We start from the raw sequence: 21,734 nt of genomic DNA on the forward strand, positions 1-21,734 counted from the left end.
TAAGTGCTGAGTGTGAGCGTGGACTGATGAGATGTTACACCTTGTGTATTCGGCGTTATCATGCTGTAAATGGGCTAATTCGATAGGAAGATAATTTCTATGAAATATTTAAATGATGTGATAGTTATACATTAAGATTGGAAGTCATTTGAGTTGTGATTAAAAATTCGACAAAGATCGCGCGCAAGTTACGGGTTTAAATTTTACTGGAATTTGGATAAAATGTTGATGAGCGTTTCTCTCAATATACTGGGAGTTATGGTGTGTTCTACCTACCGAATCGAAGGTCTATGAGTCTAGTTTCCTACGCAACAAACCGTTCATTAATACGACTTCGGAGTAGAGAGATATTAACATTTTCGTACAGGGGTGCACACTGTTACGGGAACAGTGTGCCTAGTCGGGTTTAGTCAAAATTTCCTTATTTAAGTCAATTTTTAAAACAGAACCCCTGCGTTTTATCCTCTCCAAAACAGAACCAAAAACCTAGGGATTTTCTCTCAAACTTCTCCCATCCATCTAGCCAAGCATAACAACAATTTAGTCATCCTCAAGATGGAGAACACCATGGTAGCTTCGGAATCGTGAATTCTTCGGTGTTTCACTTTTCATAGCAAGACTCCGCCTTGAAGTAATTTCGAATTTTGAGTAATTCTGGTCACGTAAGGTATGATTTAACTTCTCTTTGATCTTTGTAAACTTCTACCATAAGAATTCTTAAGAAATAGTTGAAACCTCTATAGAAATATTCTTGATTTTTTCTTAAGAAACCTCTATTAATATGGCTTGATTGTTGGGGCTGTTCTATATGGTTTTATTGTATTGTTTTGATCTGTGAAGACATGGATGGAATTCTGTTGATGAGGAGATGTAGTAAAGAAAAATTTGGTGGTGTGTTGGGGGGAAATTAATCTACAAAAGAGTCTACAAATTCATGGCCACAAGTTGTTCGTGTAAATGTCTAAATGAAGAATTATTTAAGCTATGAGCTTGAATTTGATTTTGAATGGTTTGTATTATGTAGGAAATCATTCATAAGGCTTTTGAGGTCTTTGAAACAGTATATAACCCCATCGACAAGGTATGTGGGGCTTTCGCTATACTTTTCGGCATGACTAGAATTCGAATAAACGTTTATCGAATTGTCTCGTCGGATTCGAGTTATTTCACCTTCAGCTTATAAAGATGCTTAGACCTGATCTTTTCTCATAGATTGCTTACTCTAGAGGATATCTATGAATTCTTGGATTTCCTTGTTCCTTGCTTAAAAAGAACTAGAGCCTTTTTACTCGTTCTCATTTCGACATTCATATAAATCATGAATAAGGAACACTTACTTCAAAGGTATTCATAATACATAACTCTCATGTTCTTAGTACTTGTTGGCTCGTAGTTGAAAAATTATATATTTTAGCAACAACCATGATAGTTGAGGAATAATGATGATAGGCCACTTCGACTCTTCTTAGAATACGTCTTTTAAGGTTGGTTTCGCATTGCACCTATATAATTCATGATTTAGTACAAGTATGTATTTACTTTCATTACCGAGCCGCACTATAGACGGCCGGGTATGACACATATTGTGTAACCACTGATCAGTTGGGATTACCGAGCTCCACGTGGCCGGGTACGATTCTACCGAGCCTTTATTATGGCCGGGTATGTTATGGATATTATAGCCCCACAGAGGGATTTATTATTATATAATGTGATATATTATAAGTAGCGATAGTGAATGACGGTGTCACGAGCATACATTTATATCCATGTTGAATTTTAGTTTCCTACCGAGGCTAGTTTCAGAATTCAAATTATCTCTATGTCTCTTCTATTGTTAATTACATTTTTCATGTTACACTTGTCGCCCTACATATTCAGTACATATTTCGTACTGACGCATTTTTATGCGCTGTGTTCATGCCCACAGGTTCGAATAGACAGAGTGGCGTGCCTCCTCAGTAGGACCCCCAGGATCAGCGTTGGGTTTCGCACTCCACTTCTTCGGAGTTGCTGACTTTGAGTCCATAGGTACTATTACAGATGTATATGTGTGGTTTTGGGCATGTCGGGGGCTTTGTCCCGCCCTGTTGAGATTGTCTTACACTCTTAGAGGCTTGCAGACTAGCGGTCATTGTATATATATATTTTTCGTATCGCCCTATCGACCTTCTGGATAGCTGTTATACTGTTGTTACAGCCTTGTTGGCCTAGTTTTTATATATATATATGTCGTGTTGGGCTCTTCTGCCTGCAGGTTATTATATTTTAGATCATATCTCATGGTTGGTTCGCTCGGGCCTTCGGGCATCGGGTGCCAGCCACACCTCCCAAGGTTGGGGTGTGACAAACTTGGTATCAGAGCAGGTCAGTCCTAGGGAGTCTACAAGCCGTGTCTAGTAGAGTCTTGTTTATGGTGTGTTGTGCACCACACTTATAAACATGAGGCTATTGGGCATTTAGGATTATTACTTTCTTCTTGATCTAGATCGTGCAATAGAGCCTAAACATAAGTGTTCATTCCTAATTCTCTTTTTGTTTACCTTCTCAGTGATGCCTAACACTAGGAGACGACAAGTGGCTATGAAATTTATTCAGAGGTTGGATGAGGAGGCGGGAGAGGGAACAAGTCAGGTGCCACATGCTAATGTAGATCAACATGAGCCACAGAATGAGGTTGATTCTCAAGCTTCCGGGGCAGTACCCCCACCACCCCCGGAAGAGCGTAGAGGAGCTAACATACCTCCAGGCCCTCTCCCAGTTGTTCCTGATCAGGACCTAGACATGCGGAGTGTTGTACAATTGCTGACTCGAATAGTGGCCTCCCAGGCCCAACACCAGACCTTCGGTATTGCTGATAGGTCCGTGAGTGCGAGAGTTCGAGACTTTATCAACTTGGATCCTCCAGTATTTACAGGGGTTGATCATAATGCTGACCCACAGGATTTTCTGGATCTTATGCAACGGACCTTACAAATTATACATGCCACGGATGTTGAGTCAGTGGAGTTTACTTCTTATAGACTACGTGATGTTGCTGTGACATGGTATGAGACTTGGAAGTAAACTCGGGGGCCTAATGTGCCACCAGTGACATGGAAGGAGTTCTCTGAGTCATTATTACAGCAATATTTGCCAATCGAGCTTCGAAGAGCCCGACGAGATAGGTTCTTACACTTAGAACAGGGTAATATGAGCGTTTGGGAATATAGCATGCAGTTCAACTCTTTGGCTAGGTATGCTCCTACGATTGTTGCTGATATGAGTGATCGGGTACACCAGTTTGTTAGTGGTTTGGGGGCACACTTGATAAATGAGTGCACTACAGCTTCTCTAAATCAAGGAATGGATATTGCCCGTATTCAAGCATATGCACAGGGTCTAGAGGATTGCAAGAGGCAACAACGAGCCAATCGAGAGCATGATAGAGGGCAACAGAAGAGGGCGCGGTTCGCAGGTAACATAGGAGAGTTTCGAGGTGGATTTAGGCCACAGTTTCCCCGGCGCCAGTCTTATCCGGCAGCCAGTGCACCGCCACAGTTTCAGGGACAGCGCCAGGATCGGACCACTTATTCTGGTCCAGGTCAGAGTTCACGGACCCCAGGTCCACAGTTTAGAGGCGAGTTCAGTCAGATGAGGCCTCAGTTTCTTAGATGTGATCGATGTGGCCGAAATCATTTTGGACCATGTCGCCAGGGTTCTGATGCATGTTATACATGTGGACAGCCAGGTCATATTATGAGACATTGTCCGATGACAGGTGGAGGGGGTATGGCTCAGCCGACGGCATCTGCAGGGGCTTCTTCTTCCTCGGTACGTCCTCCTAGACAGAGTATGCAGACATCAGCTGGCAGGGGTAGGGGAAGATTTGGAGCTTCTGGTTCAGGAGGTCAGCAGAATCGCATATATGCTTTATCGAGTCGTCAGGATTTAGAGTCATCTCCGGACGTGGTTACAGGTATACTATCCGTCTTTTCTATCGATATGTATGCCTTGATAGATCCTGGTTCTACATTGTCGTATATCTCCCCCTTAGTTGCTAGTAAATGGGATAGAGAGCCTGAATTGTTGCAAAAGTCCTTTGAGGTATCTACGCCAATGGGTGAGTCTGTTGTAGTTAGACGGGTATATCGAAGTTGTGACGTGAAGATTCATGACCGCCATACGTTAGCTGATTTGCATGAGCTAGAAATGGTTGATTTTGATATCATTATGGGTATGGATTGGTTGGCTTCTTGTTATGCCAATGTAGATTGCTCGACAAAGATTGTTCGTTTTAATTTTCCAAGTGAGCCTATTATTGAATGGAAAGGTGATGCTGCAGCGCCTAAGGGAAAGTTTATTTCTTACCTTAAAGCTCGAAGGATGATTTTGAAAGGGTACATCTATCATTTGGTACGAGTGCATGATATGGAGGTGAAATCTCCAACCCTTCAACCGGTTCCCGTCGTGAATGAATTTCCTGATGTATTTCCTGATGAACTTCCTGGTCTTCCTCCAGAAAGAGAAATCGACTTTGCTATTGATATGCTTCCAGATACTCAACCAATATCTATTCCTCCATACAGAATGGCTCCTACTGAGTTAAAAGAATTGAAAGCCCAGTTGAAGGATCTTCTAAATAAGGGCTTTATCAGGCCCAGCACATCTCCTTGGGGTGCACCAGTATTGTTTGTTCGTAAGAAGGATGGTTCGTTAAGAATGTGTATTGACTATCGCCAGCTCAACAAAGTGACTATCAAAAACAAGTACCCTTTACCCAGAATTGATGATTTGTTTGATCAGTTGCAAGGTGCCAAATATTTCTCAAAGATTGACCTTCGATCCGGCTATCACCAATTGCGAGTTAAGGAGAGAGATATTCCGAAAACGGCTTTCCGGACTAGATATGGCCATTATGAATTTCTTGTGATGTCTTTCGGTCTTACTAATGCGCCAGCAACTTTTATGGATTTAATGAATCGGGTTTTCAAGCCATTTCTAGATATATTTGTAATTGTTTTCATTGATGATATTCTGGTATATTCTCAATCAGAAGCAGAACATGAGGATCATTTGCGTGTGGTGTTGCAGACTTTGAAAAATCAGAAATTATATGCTAAATTCTCCAAATGTGAATTTTGGTTGAATTCAGTGGTTTTCCTTGGGCATATCGTTTCCGATAAAGGTATTAAGGTAGATGGTCAGAAAATTGAAGCAGTACAAAACTGGCCTAGACCCACAACTCCTACGGAAGTTCGTAGTTTCTTGGGCTTAGCTGGTTATTATCGGAGATTTGTTGAGAACTTCTCTTCTATTGCTGCTCCCATGACAAAATTGACACACAAAGCCGTTAAGTTCCAATGGTCTGATGCATGTGAAAGGAGCTTTTATGAGTTGAAGAAACACTTAACATCAGCACCTGTTCTAGCACTTCCTGAAGGATCTGAAGGTTATGTGGTATATTGTGATGCATCCAGGGTTGGATTGGGATGTGTTCTAATGCAGCATGGAAAAGTTATTGCATATGCTTCAAGGCAGTTGCGGAAGCACGAATACAATTATCCGACTCACGATATTGAGTTAGCAGCCGTTATATTTGCCTTGAAAATATGGCGTCATTATCTTTATGGTGTTCATGTGGATATCTATACAGATCACAAAAGTTTACAATATATATTTAAGCAGAAAGACTTGAACTTGAGACAAAGAAGATGGCTTGAATTGCTGAAGGACTATGATGTGGATATTTTGTACCATCCGGGCAAAGCGAATGTGGTAGCTGATGCATTGAGTCGCAAATCCATGGGCAGCTTGAAGCATGTAAAAGCTGGGAAATTAGAAATGACTAAAGAGATATATCAATTGGCTAACCTGAGTGTACGGCTACATGATACAGGTGACCAGGGTGTAGTAGTCCAAAATATTGCGGGGTCATCACTGGTAGCTGAGGTAGAAATGCGTCAATTTGAGGATCCGGAGTTACTCAAAATTAAAGAAAGTATCCCTTTTCAGAAGAAGCAGTTGTTCGACCAATCTGATAATGGAATTCTAAAATATAAAGGTCGATGGTGTGTACCTAATGTTGGGGAGCTTCGTAAGCAAATTATGACAGAGATGCACCAGTCTCGGTACTCAGTTCATCCTGGTTCAACCAAAATGTATCACGATCTTCGTCAGCTATACTGGTGGAACGGCATGAAGAAAGATATAGCCACATTTGTGGCTCAGTGTCCTAACTGCCAGCAGGTTAAAGCTGAACACCAGAAACCTGGAGGGCTACTTCAAAATATTGAGATTCCAGCTTGGAAATGGGAATCGATTAATATGGATTTCATTACAGGATTGCCCAATTCTCGCCGTAAGTTCAATTCTATTTGGGTCATTGTGGATAGGCTGACGAAATCAGCTCACTTTCTCCCAGTTAGGACCACCTATTCAGCTGAAGACTATGCGAGCCTGTATATCAAGGAAATAGTTCGGCTACATGGAGTTCCGTTTTCTATTATATCTGACAGAGGTGCCCAATTTACAGCTAATTTCTGGAGGTCTTTTCAAGAAGGTTTGGGTACTCTTGTTAACCTTAGTACAGCATTTCATCCGCAGACCGACGGACAAGCCGAACGCACTATTCAGACACTCGAAGATATGTTGCGAGCTTGTGTCTTAGACTTCAAGGGAAGTTGGGAAGATCATTTACCGCTTATTGAGTTTGCCTACAATAACAGTTATCATGCAGGTATTCAGATGGCACCTTATGAGGCACTATATGGGAGGAAATGCAGATCTCCTATTGGCTGGTTTGATGTTGGCGAGACAAAGTTGCTAGGACCTGAATTGGTACAGCAAGCTGTAGAAAAGGTAAAGTTGATCCAGGAAAGGTTGCGTACAGCTCAAAGTCGACAGAAATCATATTCAGATAACCGACGTCGAGACTTGGAATTTGCTGTGGGAGACTGGGTATTCTTGAAAGTGTCGCCTATGAAGGGTGTAATGAGATTTGGTAAGAAAGGAAAACTCAACCCTAGATATGTTGGGCCATATCAGATTGTTCAGAGAATTGGGCGAGTAGCCTACAAACTTGACCTGCCACCAGAATTAGAAGCAATCCATCCGGTATTTCACATTTCCATGCTTCGGAAATTCTTAGGTGATCCTTCTTGCATCAGCCCTATCGAGGATATTGAAGTTTCTGAGAACTTGTCATATGAAGAAATACCTGTTGCCATTCTTGACCGTCAAATCCGTAAGCTACGGACTAAAGAGGTAGCCTCAGTAAAAGTACTTTGGAGGAGCAATAATGTAGAGGAAATGACATGGGAGGCCAAGGAGGACATGAAGTCCAGATACCCCCATTTATTTGAGTCTTCAGGCGATATGCTTGAGACAAATATGGCAGGTGTTGCACATATATCAACCAGTGACAGTTGAGGTAATTAAGTTATGGCTAACCTTCTTATTATCATTATTGTATAAGTAAATGGTCGTGTGAGGCCAAGTTGATGTTATTATTATGATGTGTAGCCCTGTGTGGCCTTAGATATGTATGTTTGGGCTGATGACAGGTTTTGGATATTCCTATTTATAGGGGAAACTCTGGCGAACTTTTTTAAAAAAATAAATAAATTTCAGAAGATAGGTTAACCTATTTGCTTTGAAAGCATATCCTCAGTCATGTTTTACCTGTTATTGTTTAAATCTGGTTTTATCACTTTACTTCTTAAAATGTGAAAACTGTTTTGGCTGAGTTCCCTGTTTTACCGATGGTCCGAGTGATTGTGAGGTTGATAACTTAGATAGACCGAGGGTCCGATTGTGAGGTTGATGACTGAGATAGAGCGAGGGTCTGATTGTGAGGGTATTAACTGAGATAGACCGAGGGTCTGATTATGAGGTTAATGACTGAGATAGACCGAGGGTCTAATAGTGAGGTTAATGATTGAGAGAGGCTGAGGGCCTGGTTGTGAGGATTATATATTTATGGATCGGGCTGCACGCCGCAACAATATAATATTTATATATATATAGCGCTTGGGTTGTAGGAGCCCCTCCGGAGTCTGCACACTCCCAGTGAGCGCAGTCGACTATATATATGGAACGGGTTGCACGCCGCAGCGGTTACTATATGGTACTTATTGAGTGTAAGTGCTGAGTGTGAGCGTGGACTGATGAGATGTTACACCTTGTGTATTCGGCGTTATCATGCTGTAAATGGGCTAATTCGATAGGAAGATAATTTCTATGAAATATTTAAATGATGTGATAGTTATACATTAAGATTGGAAGTCATTTGAGTTGTGATTAAAAATTCGACAAAGATCGCGCGCAAGTTACGGGTTTAAATTTTACTGGAATTTGGATAAAATGTTGATGAGCGTTTCTCTCAATATACTGGGAGTTATGGTGTGTTCTACCTACCGAATCGAAGGTCTATGAGTCTAGTTTCCTACGCAACAAACCGTTCATTAATACGACTTCGGAGTAGAGAGATATTAACATTTTCGTACAGGGGTGCACACTGTTACGGGAACAGTGTGCCTAGTCGGGTTTAGTCAAAATTTCCTTATTTAAGTCAATTTTTAAAACAGAACCCCTGCGTTTTATCCTCTCCAAAACAGAACCAAAAACCTAGGGATTTTCTCTCAAACTTCTCCCATCCATCTAGCCAAGCATAACAACAATTTAGTCATCCTCAAGATGGAGAACACCATGGTAGCTTCAGAATCGTGAATTCTTCGGTGTTTCACTTTTCATAGCAAGACTCCGCCTTGAAGTAATTTCGAATTTTGAGTAATTCTGGTCACGTAAGGTATGATTTAACTTCTCTTTGATCTTTGTAAACTTCTACCATAAGAATTCTTAAGAAATAGTTGAAACCTCTATAGAAATATTCTTGATTTTTTCTTAAGAAACCTCTATTAATATGGCTTGATTGTTGGGGCTGTTCTATATGGTTTTATTGTGTTGTTTTGATCTGTGAAGACATGGATGGAATTCTGTTGATGAGGAGATGTAGTAAAGAAAAATTTGGTGGTGTGTTGGGGGGAAATTAATCTACAAAAGAGTCTACAAATTCATGGCCACAAGTTGTTCGCGTAAATGTCTAAATGAAGAATTATTTAAGCTATGAGCTTGAATTTGATTTTGAATGGTTTGTATTATGTAGGAAATCATTCCTAAGGCATTTGAGGTCTTGGAAACAGTATATAACCCCATCGACAAGGTATGTGGGGCTTTCGCTATACTTTTCGGCATGACTAGAATTCGAATAAACGTTTATCGAATTGTCTCGTCGGATTCGAGTTATTTCACCTTCAGCTTATAAAGATGCTTAGACCTGATCTTTTCTCATAGATTGCTTACTCTAGAGGATATCTATGAATTCTTGGATTTCCTTGTTCCTTGCTTAAAAAGAACTAGAGCCTTTTTACTCGTTCTCATTTCGACATTCATATAAATCATGAATAAGGAACACTTACTTCAAAGGTATTCATAATACATAACTCTCATGTTCTTAGTACTTGTTGGCTCGTAGTTGAAAAATTATATATTTTAGCAACAACCATGATAGTTGAGGAATAATGATGATAGGCCACTTCGACTCTTCTTAGAATACGTCTTTTAAGGTTGGTTTCGCATTGCACCTATATAATTCATGATTTAGTACATGTATGTATTTACTTTCATTACCGAGCCGCACTATAGACGGCCGGGTATGACACATATTGTGTAACCACTGATCAGTTGGGATTATCGAGCTCCACGTGGCCGGGTACGATTCTACCAAGCCTTTATTATGGCCGGGTATGTTATGGATATTATAGCCCCACAGAGGGATTTATTATTATATAATGTGATATATTATAAGTAGCGATAGTGAACGACGGTGTCACGAGCATACATTTATATCCATGTTGAATTTTAGTTTCCTACCGAGGCTAGTTTCAGAATTCAAATTATCTCTATGTCTCTTCTATTGTTAATTACATTTTTCATGTTACACTTGTCGCCCTACATATTCAGTACATATTTCGTACTGACGCATTTTTATGCGCTGTGTTCATGCCCACAGGTTCGAATAGACAGAGTGGCGTGCCTCCTCAGTAGGACCCCCAGGATCAGCGTTGGGTTTCGCACTCCACTTCTTCGGAGTTGCTGACTTTGAGTCCATAGGTACTATTACAGATGTATATGTGTGGTTTTGGGCATGTCGGGGGCTTTGTCCCGCCCTGTTGAGATTGTCTTACACTCTTAGAGGCTTGCAGACTAGCGGTCATTGTATATATATATTTTTCGTATCGCCCTATCGACCTTCTGGATAGCTGTTATACTATTGTTACAGCCTTGTTGGCCTAGTTTTTATATATATATATGTCGTGTTGGGCTCTTCTGCCTGCAGGTTATTATATTTTAGATCATATCTCATGGTTGGTTCGCTCGGGCCTTCGGGCATCGGGTGCCAGCCACACCTCCCAACGTTGGGGTGTGACATGAGAGTTGAGTCTCGAGTGACTGAGAGGCTTGCGTGACGGGCTGTATACATATATGAGTAATGTTTTTCCCGAGGGCTTGTTTTGATGTAATTGTTGTTTTCACTCCTCTTTATATTGAGCCTCTGTTGAAAATGTTGAACAAATGTATTTAAACAACTTTCATTTAAGCTAGAGTTTTTATGAGATATTCGGTATTTAATCACTGAGTTGGCTTTGTTATTTCCACTAAGATTTTTATGTTATGAGATGTTTATGATTCTTGTTTTGCCCGAGGGGCTGTTTACGAACTATGTTTTGCCCGAGGGGCCGATTATGGTTTTCATCTCTTTTATTATAAATGGTATTGAACCCCTACTGAGTTGTGTTTGGACATGAACATAATTTTGGGTTGTTTTTGGAGTTTTGTGAGTAATTTTAGTGAAAATTTTGAAAAATAGATTTTTGGAGTTTTTCAAATTTTCGAAAATATCCAAATATATCTTCACGTGAAAATTAAAAAATTTATGAACAAACGCTTTTTTCAGAAAAAAGTAAAAAAAATTGATAAAAAGGAAAAAATTTCTTATGTCCAAACTGGCTCTAAGATCCTTCTCTTTTTGTCCTTTCATGACAAGGAGGCTGATCATTATTCACGAAGATGAATTGAGTCTAACATTTATTGTGTGATAGTCAAGATGTCATAATTTTTTTTCCCGCAATATCGTGAGTTCAGATATCCGTAACTTCTTTGTTTAACTTGATATCTTTTACTCTTTTGGTTACTTTAACTGATTATGACAAGTTAGTTACTTAAAGGGTCATTTGGTTACTGGAATAAGAGTTTATTATTCCGGAATAAATTGTGCAACGATTATATCTCATGTTTGGTATAATTTTAATTTCCGCCATTGTTTATACAATTGTGATATTTTTAAACCACATTTTATGTGGGATAAAAATTCCCAAATCACTAGTTCCCGAATAAAAATAATAAAATAGCAAATTTACCTTCTAGATAACTTTTCTTTCAAAGTTATCTAAGAAAGACAAGGTTAAAATTAAAAATAAAAATTATCTCAATTTATCTAGTTTAAATCAAATATATGTTTTACATTTTACCTTGTATATTCTATTTTAATCAATGAACCAAATATTTGCCAATAAAAATATATCATCTATGTAACATGTAATTATTGTTGGGATATATACTATTAACCATGAGTTTAGTTTAGATATAGTATTTATTATGGAATAATTGTTTATTCAATTTTAATAAAGTTTAAAATAGATCATATATTAGTATGTGTCCTTTGCTTATATAGTAAATGATTTAGTGTATAGAGTTTAGCTTATACACGGAAGATTAAATCATCGGTTAGTATAAGTATAAAGTTTGAGTTCGCAATCTAATAATGGAATTAGACAAACCATCATGGATGATTGTAGCACAAGATTAAATATAATTTATCTTGATTATGAGAATGGTTTAATTCCAACTTCTTGTGCTATTACATTTTGTATGTATTGAACGGACCAATTAGAGATAAGTATTTTATACTGACTTAATAAAATAAACTCTCTAGCCATGAAATGTACTTATACTCTTAATCTTGATATAATTATTATTAGTTGTGTACATTATTATTGTTTTGATTTATTAAAAGGCGATATTCTTTCGTGGGTCAATATGCCTAGTAAATTGGATAATAATAATGTACACTGGCGAAGTAATAGTTAGTTGATGGAATCCATGTCTCGGTTTAGAGATTGATGATATACCTTTATGAAAGCTTATAAGTTTTCATGTGTAAACCCGGCCGGTGAATTTTGTATCCGACGCATGAAATAAGTTAAGCGAAAGTCTAAAGGAAATAACCAATAAATTAAATCATCAGTAATTTAATCTAGTTGATTAGTATCTGAATCTTAACATGGGGAGATAAATAAGATTTAATGGATGAATTTCAAAATTGAATAAGGAGTGCAATTATGGATTTTAGTGGAATAATTCGTAATTAATTATGGTGAATATTAATTTGGAAAATTATAAATTAATTCCATAATTAGAAGCCTTGTTAATTAAATTATGTGGTCCCCACTGTGCTAAAACAATAGAAAATAAAGAAATTCTTTTTCTGGTGGAAAAGAAAACCTAACAGGTTTTGGAAAAGGGTTTTAACCCTTAAAACTTGTGCTATAAATACATAAGGTTTTTCACCTAGATGAGTAGAAAAAAAAGGGCCGAAATTTTCAGCCTTTTTCCTAGAAAAATTTTGCCATACGAAATTACTATTTCCGGATATTATTTGGGTAACATCATGGAACGTTTGAAAATCATGATCGTGCTGATGATGGAGATTTCATTGAGTTGTTGTGGAATTGTAGGCTCACGTGATAGAGGAGCTTTGTTCACACTTCAAGAAGTAACCCGTAAAATCCCGTTTATGCTAGTTGTCTAGATTACATGTGATTTTGATACTGGGATTGCTTCCGCTGCTTATTATAATCCATCAATTGGTATCAGAGTCCATTCATATCTAATTATATAACTATGTTTTTCATAAAACAAGAATATCGTGTTTATGTATATTTTTGAATTACATGTATATGTGGTTTTCTGAAAAACTGCACTGGTGTTTTGTGAATTAAATGTGTAAAAAAATTGAATTATTCTTGTAATCATGAGAAATTAATTTTTTATTGATATTTGATTGGGATGATCTGCCACGACCCCGGTTCGCCCTCCGTGAACCATCATAACGGCACCAAGTCTCTACGACTAGGTAAGCGTAAATTGCGAAAAGTAAACGACTTAAGACAGAATTAGAGTAATAAAATAGTGTTTAAAAGTGCTGCTCGGCATACACAATATTTAACTCTCAAACCAATACATACTTTCAGGACCCGGAAACCCATGAATCACAAGCTAAGTATATTATAGTCTAAAACAAGTAAATACAGAAGGACTATAACTACAAGAGAGAATAGAGAGAGACTCCTCGGTCTGCGGACGCGGCAGATATACCTCGAAGTCTCCGAAAGGTCGTATCGCCTCAAGGATGGTAAGTCTAAGTCAAGTTACCTGGATCTGCACATGAAAAACATGCGCAGAAAGGGCATGAGTACACCACGGCGGTACTCAGTAAGTGCCAAGTCTAACCTCAATCGGGTAGTGACGAGGAAGGTCAGAGCCCTACTGAGGTTAAATAAAATATAAAGTTCAATAGTGTAGAACAGAACAGTATAAATAAGTACCGCAATAAAAGTAACACAAGATAGAAAGGGCAACAACATCTACTACAGAGATAAGGTAAACATAGAAAGAAGTACGGTTCAATACCAAAATAACATTCGGGTATCTCCCAGGATACCGTCCTGTAGTCCAACTCATAGTGCGCGGGGATCTACCGGAATTCCGTTCCGTAGTCCCAAATGTAAATACCCAGTATTGGGGGAATCTACCGGGTGCGTTCCCGTAGTTCCATATAACTGTACAGGGAGATCTATCGAAATCCCACATCCGTAGTCCCAAAATAAGCAGACAAGGGGGAGCTACCGGAATCCCACATCCGTAGTCCCAATGTAAATACACAACAGCAACAGAAAAATATACAGAAATGGAAAATTTCATATTAAGGCCAACAAGTGATTCTAGCCTAGCATGTTGCACAGAATTTAGGTAAGGCAGTTTGAGCAAATAAAGCAATTAAGTCACTTAGACATACTTTCCTAAGCTAATAACAGGCTTAATAGTGCAAGTAATAAAAACAGGAAAGGAAACATACTAGTAATTACTTAATGAAAACAGGATTTTCAACAATTAGCATAAGTACGCGCTCGTCACTTCACGTACAAGGCATTTCAATTAATAGTACTACCAAATCCTAAGGGGAAGGTCCCCCACACAAGGTTAGACAAGACACTTACCTCGAATCGGCTCAATAATCAATCCCAAACCACTCCCTTGCCATGAGTACTCGACTCCAAATGGCCCAAATCTATTCAATTCAATTGCATAACATAAATGACACTTCGAGTAACTAATTCTACAAAGAAATTCTAAGCTAATACGCGAAATTAGGTAAAATGACCAAAATGCCCCTTGGTCCACGTCTCAGAATCAGGTAAAATTTATATTTTCAAAATCATCACACTCTCACGAGTTCATACATACCAAAATTATCCAAATCTAAGGTCAAATTCTCAATTAAAAGTCAACTTCTAGGTCTAAGAACTTTCTTCCAACTTTTCCCCAATTTTCATCTCCAATCCGAAATTAAATGATGAATTCATGTTTATATTAATGGGTTACAAGCAAAAAGGAGTAAGGAGTCGCTACCCAATTTATATCTCTGAAAATCCCTCAAAATCTCGCTCAAATCCGAGCTCCCAAAATCGAGTTTTGATAAAAATGGCTAAACCATCAACTTTGAAATTTTATAATCTGTCGAGGTAAATCCTTCTTCGCGAACGTGGAAGTACCCTCGCGTTTGCGCAGCACAACTTCTCTTGGCCCAGATTTCCTTCATCGCGAACGTGATGCCCCTGTCGCGAACGAGGTAGCAGCCTTCTCCCTCATACGCGAACGTGGGACCCTCTTCGCGAACGCATAGGCATATGATCTCACAGCATCGCGCATCATCGCGAACGCAAAGCTTTAAGCTTCCACCAGCCCCAGCTCCTCTTCGTGAACGCGAGACCCCACTCACGAATACGAAGAAGGAAACCAGAACTGGAGACCTGCTGCATTTTCTGCAATTCTCTAAGTCCAAAAATGACCCATTGAGCATCCGAAACACACTCGAGGCCCCCGGGACCTCAACCAGACATTCCAACTAATTCAAAAACATCATTCAAACTTGTTCCAACCTTCGGAACGCTCAAAACAACATTAAAACACCTATTTTTCATCAGATTCAAGCCTAAGAATTCCAAAAACTCTAAAAATATGCTTTCGATCAAAAAGTCTATCAAACCTTGTCCAAATGACCTAAGCTTTTGCACACACGTCACATTCAACACTACGGAGCTACTCCAACTTTCGGAATTCCATTCCGACCCTCGGATCAAAATCTCACTATCGAACCGGAAACTTCAAAATTTGACCTTTCGGTATTTCAAGCCTAAATTAGCTATGGACCTCAAAACACAAATCTGAACATGCTCCTAAGCCCGAAATCACCCAACGGAGCTAACGGAACCATTGAATTTCCATTCTGAGGCCCTCTTCACATTGTTCCGACTGCGGTCAACTTTCCAACATGTAAGCTCTCATTTAGGGACTAAGTGTTCCAAAACTCTCCGAAACTCAAAACCGAACATCCCGGCAAATCAAAATAGCAGAAATAAACTCGGGGAAAGCAGTTAATAGGCGATCGAGGCATAAACTCTTAAGACGACCGGCCAGGCCATCACATCCTTACACTTAAACATTCGTTCGTCCTCGAACGAGCATAGAGACATACCTGAAGTAGGAAAAAGATGAGGGTAACGGCTACACATATCCTGCTTGGTCTCCTAGGTCGCCTCCTCAACCGGCTGACCCCGCCACTGAACCTTCACGGATGCAATGTTCTTTGACCTCAACTTTCTAACATGCCTGTCCAATATTGCCACTAGCTCCTCAACATAAGATAGATCCTTATCCAGCTGGACTGAACTGAAATCCAACACGTGCGATAGATCACCGTGATACCTCCGGAGCATCAAAACATGATATACCGGATGAAATCCTGCCGAGCTGGGAGGAAAGGCAAGCTCATAAGCAACCTCCCAACCACGCCTCAATATCTTAAACGGCCCAATAAACCTCCGACTCAACCTTCCCTTCTTCCCAAATCTCATAATGCCCTTCATAGGTGAAACCCAAAGCAGAACCCGCTCTCCAACCATATAGGAAATACCACGAAACTTTCGATCCGCGTAACTCTTCTATCTGGACTAGGCTATACGGAGTCTATCTTGAATCACCTTAACCTTCTCCAAAGCATCCTGAACTAAGTCTGTGCCCAATAATCTGGCCCCACCCGGCTCAAACCAACCCACTAGGGATCTACACCGTCTACCATATAAAGCCTCATACAGGGCCATCTAAATGTTGGACTGATAGTTGTTGTTGTAAGCAAACTCTGCCAATGGCAAGAACCGATCTCAAGACCTCCAAACTCAATCACACATGTACAGAGCATATCCTCAAAAATCTAAATAATATGCTCGAACTATCCATCCGTCTGCGGGTGAAATGTTGTACTCAACTCCACCCGAGTACCCAACTCATGTTGAACGGCTCTCCAGAACCGTGATGTGAACTGAGTACCTCTATCTGAAATGATAGAAACTAGAATACCATGCAGACGAACAATCTCCCAGATATAGATCTCTGGCAAACGCTCCGAGGAATAAGTAGTACACACAGGAATAAAGTGAGCGGACTTGGTCAGCCGATCCACAATCACCCAAATAGCATCGAACTTTCTCAAAGTCTGTGGGAGCCCAACTACAAAGTACATGGTGATACAAAATAGTGATATCATAATCCTTCAGCAACTCTAACCATCTCCTCTGCCACAAATTTAGATCCTTTTGCTTGAACAGGTGCTTCAAGCTCCGATGGTCAGTATAAATCTCACAGGGAACCCCGTATAAATTATGGCGCCAGATCATCAGGGCGTGAACAATGAAAGCTAACTCAAGGTCGTGAACAGGGTAGTTCTTCTCATGTATCTTCAATTGTCTAGACGCATAGGCAATCACCCTACCGTCCTGCATCAACACCGCTCCGAGGCCAATCCTCGAGGCATCACAATAGACTGTATAATACCCCGAACCTATAGGCAGTATCAAAATTTGGGTTGTGGTCAAATCTGTCTTGAGCTTATGAAAGATCGCCTCACACTCCTTCGTCCACTGGAACGGAGCACCCTTCTGGGTCAACCTGGTCGTGGGGGCTGCAATTGATGAAAACCCCTCCACAAAACGACGGTAGTAACCCGCCAAGCCAAGGAAATTGCGGATCTCCGTAGCTGAGGATGGTCTGAGCCAACTCTACACGGCCTCTATTTTCTTTGGATCCACCTAAATGCCCTCACTCGATACCACGTGGCCTAGGAATGCCACTGAATCCAACCAAAACTCACATTTCGAGAACTTAGCATATAACTTCTTCTCTCTCAGAGTTTGAAGCACAATCCTCAAGTGCTGCTCATGATCTTCCCGACTCTGGGAATACACCAGAATATCATCAATAAAGACAATGATGAATGAGTTAAGATACGACCGGAACACACTGTGCATCAAATGCATAAAGGTTGTTGGGGCATTGGTCAGCCCAAATGACATAACAAGGAACTCATAATAACCATACCGAGTCCTAAAGTAGTCTTCGGGATATCTGGCTCCCGAATCATCAACTGATGGTAACTTGAGCACAAGTCAATCTTAGAAAACACTCGTGCGCCCTAAAGCTGGTCAAACAAATCATCAATACGGGGCAAAGGATAACGGTTCTTCACTGTAACCTTGTTCATCTGGCGATAATCAATACACATACGAATAGAACCATCCTTTTTCTTCACAAACAAGACAGGATCACCCCAAGGCGATACACTAGGCCGAATAATACCCTTATCAAGCAATTCCTGTAACTGATCCTTCAACTCAGAAGGAGTCATACGATATGGAGGAATAGAAATGGGCTGAGTGCCCGGCAACAGATCAATGCCAAAATCAATATCTTTATCAGGTGGCATACCTGGAAGGTCAGCTGGAAACACATCGAGGAAATTCCGTACTATTGGGACTGAATCAACTGAAGAGGTATCAATACTGACATCTCTCACATAAGCTAAATACGCGTCACACCCCTTCTTAACCATACACTGAGCTTTAAGAAAAGAAATAACTCTACTGGGAGTGTGATCTAAAGTACACCTCCACTCAACACATGGCATACCTGGCATAGCCAGCGTCACAGTTTTGGCGTGACAATCAAGAATAGCATGATGGGGCGACAACCAGTCCATGCCCAATATAATGTCAAAATCTACCATGCTGAGCAACAATAAATCGGTTCTGGTCTCAAAACCACTAAGAGCAACCAAACATAACCGATAAATGCGATCCACAACAAGAGAATCTCCCAGAGGAATAGAAACTTAAACAAGGGAACTCAAAGAATCCCGAGGTACACCCAAATGCGGAGAAAAATAAGAAGACACATAAGAGTAAGTGGAGCCTGGATCAAATAGAACCAATGCATCTTTGTGACAAACCAGTATAATACCTGTGATGACAGAATCGGAGGCAACAGCCTCGGTACAGGTAGGAAGGGCATAATATCTGGTCTGGCTTCCCCCTCTAGTTGGCTGAGCAGGTAGGGTAGCAACCGGTGTTGTGATCATAGCCTGAGAACTCTGCGAAGCGCGCTGTGGCTGAGAAGTCTGTGGAGGTGCACTCCTCCCAAGTCTAGGGAAATCCCTCACCATATGGCGTGTATCACCACACTCAAAAAACAAGCTCTAGGAGGACGTAGCAGTGGGAACTGTGCGGTAGGGGTACTCCAAGACCCCTGAACACCTAAAATACTATGTGAAATCTAAGATGCAAATTAAGCTGGCTGACTCACAAAACCTCTACCATGCCATACTCTTCCTCCAAAATAAGGACCACTGGGTCTCTCCAGTCTATGAGGTCTCCTTACTTCCCTATACTCTCTCTCCTGACCTCGTCTGTCCTCTCTCTCCTGGACCCATGTGTCCTCTACTCGGCGAGAGGTCCTCACCACCCGCTGAACTGGGACCACAGGCTGTGTCGCCATAATACCTGGAACCTGAACAATGAGAACTCGCTGCTCTGGAGTGGGGTTGGTGGAAGTCTAGGTCCATTCCCCGATCTGTGAAATAGTTGGTACAACCTAAATCAACCTTACCTGAACTAATATACCAAACATGCTCAGGAACCGTGCTAACATCTCCTGAAGTACTGGAGTAGTAGTAGCAGTAGGCGTATCCGGTGCCTGGACTCCGTCTGGAACTGCTGGTGGCACTCCAGTGGCAGCTCGCGCGGGTGCTCTGGCTGCACCACGTGCGCATCCTTGGCCTCTACCCCGGCCCTGACCTCTAAGGGCTCTCGCGGGGGGCGTGGGTGCCTGATCATCTCTGGTAGTGTGTTTCCTCGCCATCGGTGAGAGAATAGAAGATAGAAGTATAGAATTGTGATATCAAAAATCTCACACGACAAGTAATTCAAATGAAGTGGAATTTTCCTAACGGTTATATAGCCTCCTGTAGGTAAGTACAGACGTCTTCGTGCTGATCCGCGAGACTCTAATAAACCGGCTTGTGATTCATGACTCCTATGAACCTAGAGCTATGATACCAACTTGTCACGATCCCAGTTCGCCCTCTGTGAACCATCATAACGGCACCAAGTCTCAATGACTAGGTAAGTCTAAATTGCGGAAGATAAACCAAATTGCTGAAATTAAATGACTTAAGACAGAATTAGAGTAATAAAACAGTGTTTAAAAGTGCCGCTCGACATACACAATATTTAACTCTCAAACCAATACATATTTCCAAGATCTGGAAACCCATGAATCACAAGCTAAGGATATTACATAGTGATCTAACTCCAAAATAGTCTAAAATAAGTAAATACAGAAGGACTATAACTACAAGAGAGAATAGAGAGAGACTCCTCAGTCTGCGGACGCGGCAGATATACCTCGATGTCTCCGAAGGGTCGCCTCGCCTCAAGGATGGTAAGTCTGAGTCAAGGTAACTAGATCTGCACATGAAAAACATGCGCAGAAAGGGCATGAGTACACCACGGTGGTACTCAGTAAGTGCCAAGTCTAACCTCGGTCGGGTAGTGACGGGGAAGGTCAGGGCCCTACTGAGGTTAAATAAAATATAAAGTTCAACAGTGTAGAACAGAACAGTTTAAATAAGTACCGCAATAAAAGTAACACAAGATATAAAGGGCAACAACAACTATTACACAAACAAGGTAAACACAGAAAGAAGTACGGTTCAGCACCAAAATAAAAATCGGGGATCTCCCAGAATACCGTCCTGTAGTCCAACTCATAGTGCATAGGGATCTACCGGAATCCCGTTCCGTAGTCCCAAATATAAATACCCAGTACTGGGGGAATCTACCGGGTGCATTCCCGTAGTTCCATATAACTGTGTAGGGGGATCTACTGGAATCCCACATCCGTAGTCCCAAAATAAACAGACAAGGAGGAGCTACCGGAATCCCACATCCGTAGTCCCAATGTAAATACACAGCAGCAACAGGAAAATATATAGAAATAGCAAATTTCATATTAAGGACAACAAGTGGTTCTAGCCAAGCATGTTGCACAGAATTCAGGTAAGGTAGTTTGACCAAATAAAGCAATTAAGTCACTTAGACATGCTTTACTAAGCTAACAACAGGCTTAATAGTGCAAGTAATAAAAACAGGAAAGGAAACATACTAGTAATTACTTAATGAAAATCGGATTTTCAACAATTAGCACAAGTAAGCGCTCGTCACCTCACGTACCAGGCATTTTAATTAACAGTAATACCAAATCCTAAGGGGAAGGTCACCCACACAAGGTTAGACAAGTCACTTACCTCGAATCAGCTCAATTATCAATCCGAAACCACGCTCTTGCCATGAGTACTCAACTCCAAATGGCCCAACTTTATTCAATTCAATTGCATAACGTAAATAACACTTCAAGTATCTGATTCTACAAAGAAATTCTAAGCTAATACGCAAAATTAGGTAAAATGACCAAAACGCTCATCGGGCCCACGTCTCGGAATCAAATAAAATTTATATTTTCAGAATCCTCACACTCTCACGAGTTCATGCATACCAAAATTATCCAAATCTAAGGTCAAATTCCCAATCAAAAGTCGAATTCTAAATCTAAGAACTTTCTTCCAACTTTTCCCCAATTTTCATCACCAATCCGAAATTAAATGATGAATTCATGTTTAGATTAATGGGTTACAAGCAAAAAAGAGTAAGGAATCGTTACCCAATTGATATCTCTGAATATTCCTCAAAATCTCGCTCAAATCTGAGCTCCCAAGCTCTAGTTTTGATAAAAATGGTTAAACCCTCAACTTTGAAATTCTATAATCTGCCCAGGTAAATCCTTCTTCGCGAACGCGGAAGGACCCTCGCATTCGCAAAGCACAACTTTGCTTGGCCCAGATTTCCTTCATCGTGAACGCGATGCCCCTGTCGCAAACGCGGTAGCAGCCTTCTCCCTCCTACGCG

The 21,734-nt window shown here is 40.6% G+C and overlaps 1 protein-coding gene and 2 long non-coding RNA genes across 3 annotated transcripts; all 3 read left to right on the forward strand.

Moving 5' to 3' along the window:
* Positions 1-316: 316 nt before the first annotated feature.
* LOC142163606 (uncharacterized) lies at positions 317-2,245 on the forward strand. Its single transcript, XR_012694554.1, has 2 exons — positions 317-667; positions 1,931-2,245. It is a non-coding gene; the product is annotated as an uncharacterized LOC142163606 (long non-coding RNA).
* Positions 2,246-3,192: 947 nt separating this feature from the next.
* LOC142163260 (uncharacterized) lies at positions 3,193-7,410 on the forward strand. Its single transcript, XM_075220531.1, has 6 exons — positions 3,193-4,102; positions 4,253-4,379; positions 5,364-5,644; positions 5,750-6,527; positions 6,765-6,939; positions 7,027-7,410. The coding sequence occupies exons 1-6, from the start codon at positions 3,193-3,195 to the stop codon at positions 7,408-7,410; spliced, it is 2,655 nt and encodes an 884-aa protein (XP_075076632.1).
* Positions 7,411-8,437: 1,027 nt separating this feature from the next.
* On the forward strand, positions 8,438-10,523 carry LOC142163607 (uncharacterized). The gene is made up of 3 exons (XR_012694555.1): positions 8,438-8,788; positions 9,146-9,202; positions 10,052-10,523. It is a non-coding gene; the product is annotated as an uncharacterized LOC142163607 (long non-coding RNA).
* Positions 10,524-21,734: the final 11,211 nt, after the last annotated feature.

Source organism: Nicotiana tabacum, chromosome 8 (assembly GCF_000715075.1).
Source record: "Nicotiana tabacum cultivar K326 chromosome 8, ASM71507v2, whole genome shotgun sequence".
Lineage (NCBI taxonomy): Eukaryota > Viridiplantae > Streptophyta > Magnoliopsida > Solanales > Solanaceae > Nicotiana > Nicotiana tabacum.

Excerpts from the sequence above, each read along its gene's own strand:
- LOC142163260 (XM_075220531.1), top strand. The coding sequence starts at position 3,193 with ATGAGCGTTTGGGAATATAGCATGCAGTTCAACTCTTTGGCTAGGTAT. Across the intron at positions 5,645-5,749 it reads TATCTATACAGATCACAAAA|CGAATGTGGTAGCTGATGCA; the intron begins GTTTACAATATA and ends ATCCGGGCAAAG. Across the intron at positions 6,940-7,026 it reads AATTTGCTGTGGGAGACTGG|ATTGTTCAGAGAATTGGGCG; the intron begins GTATTCTTGAAA and ends GGGCCATATCAG.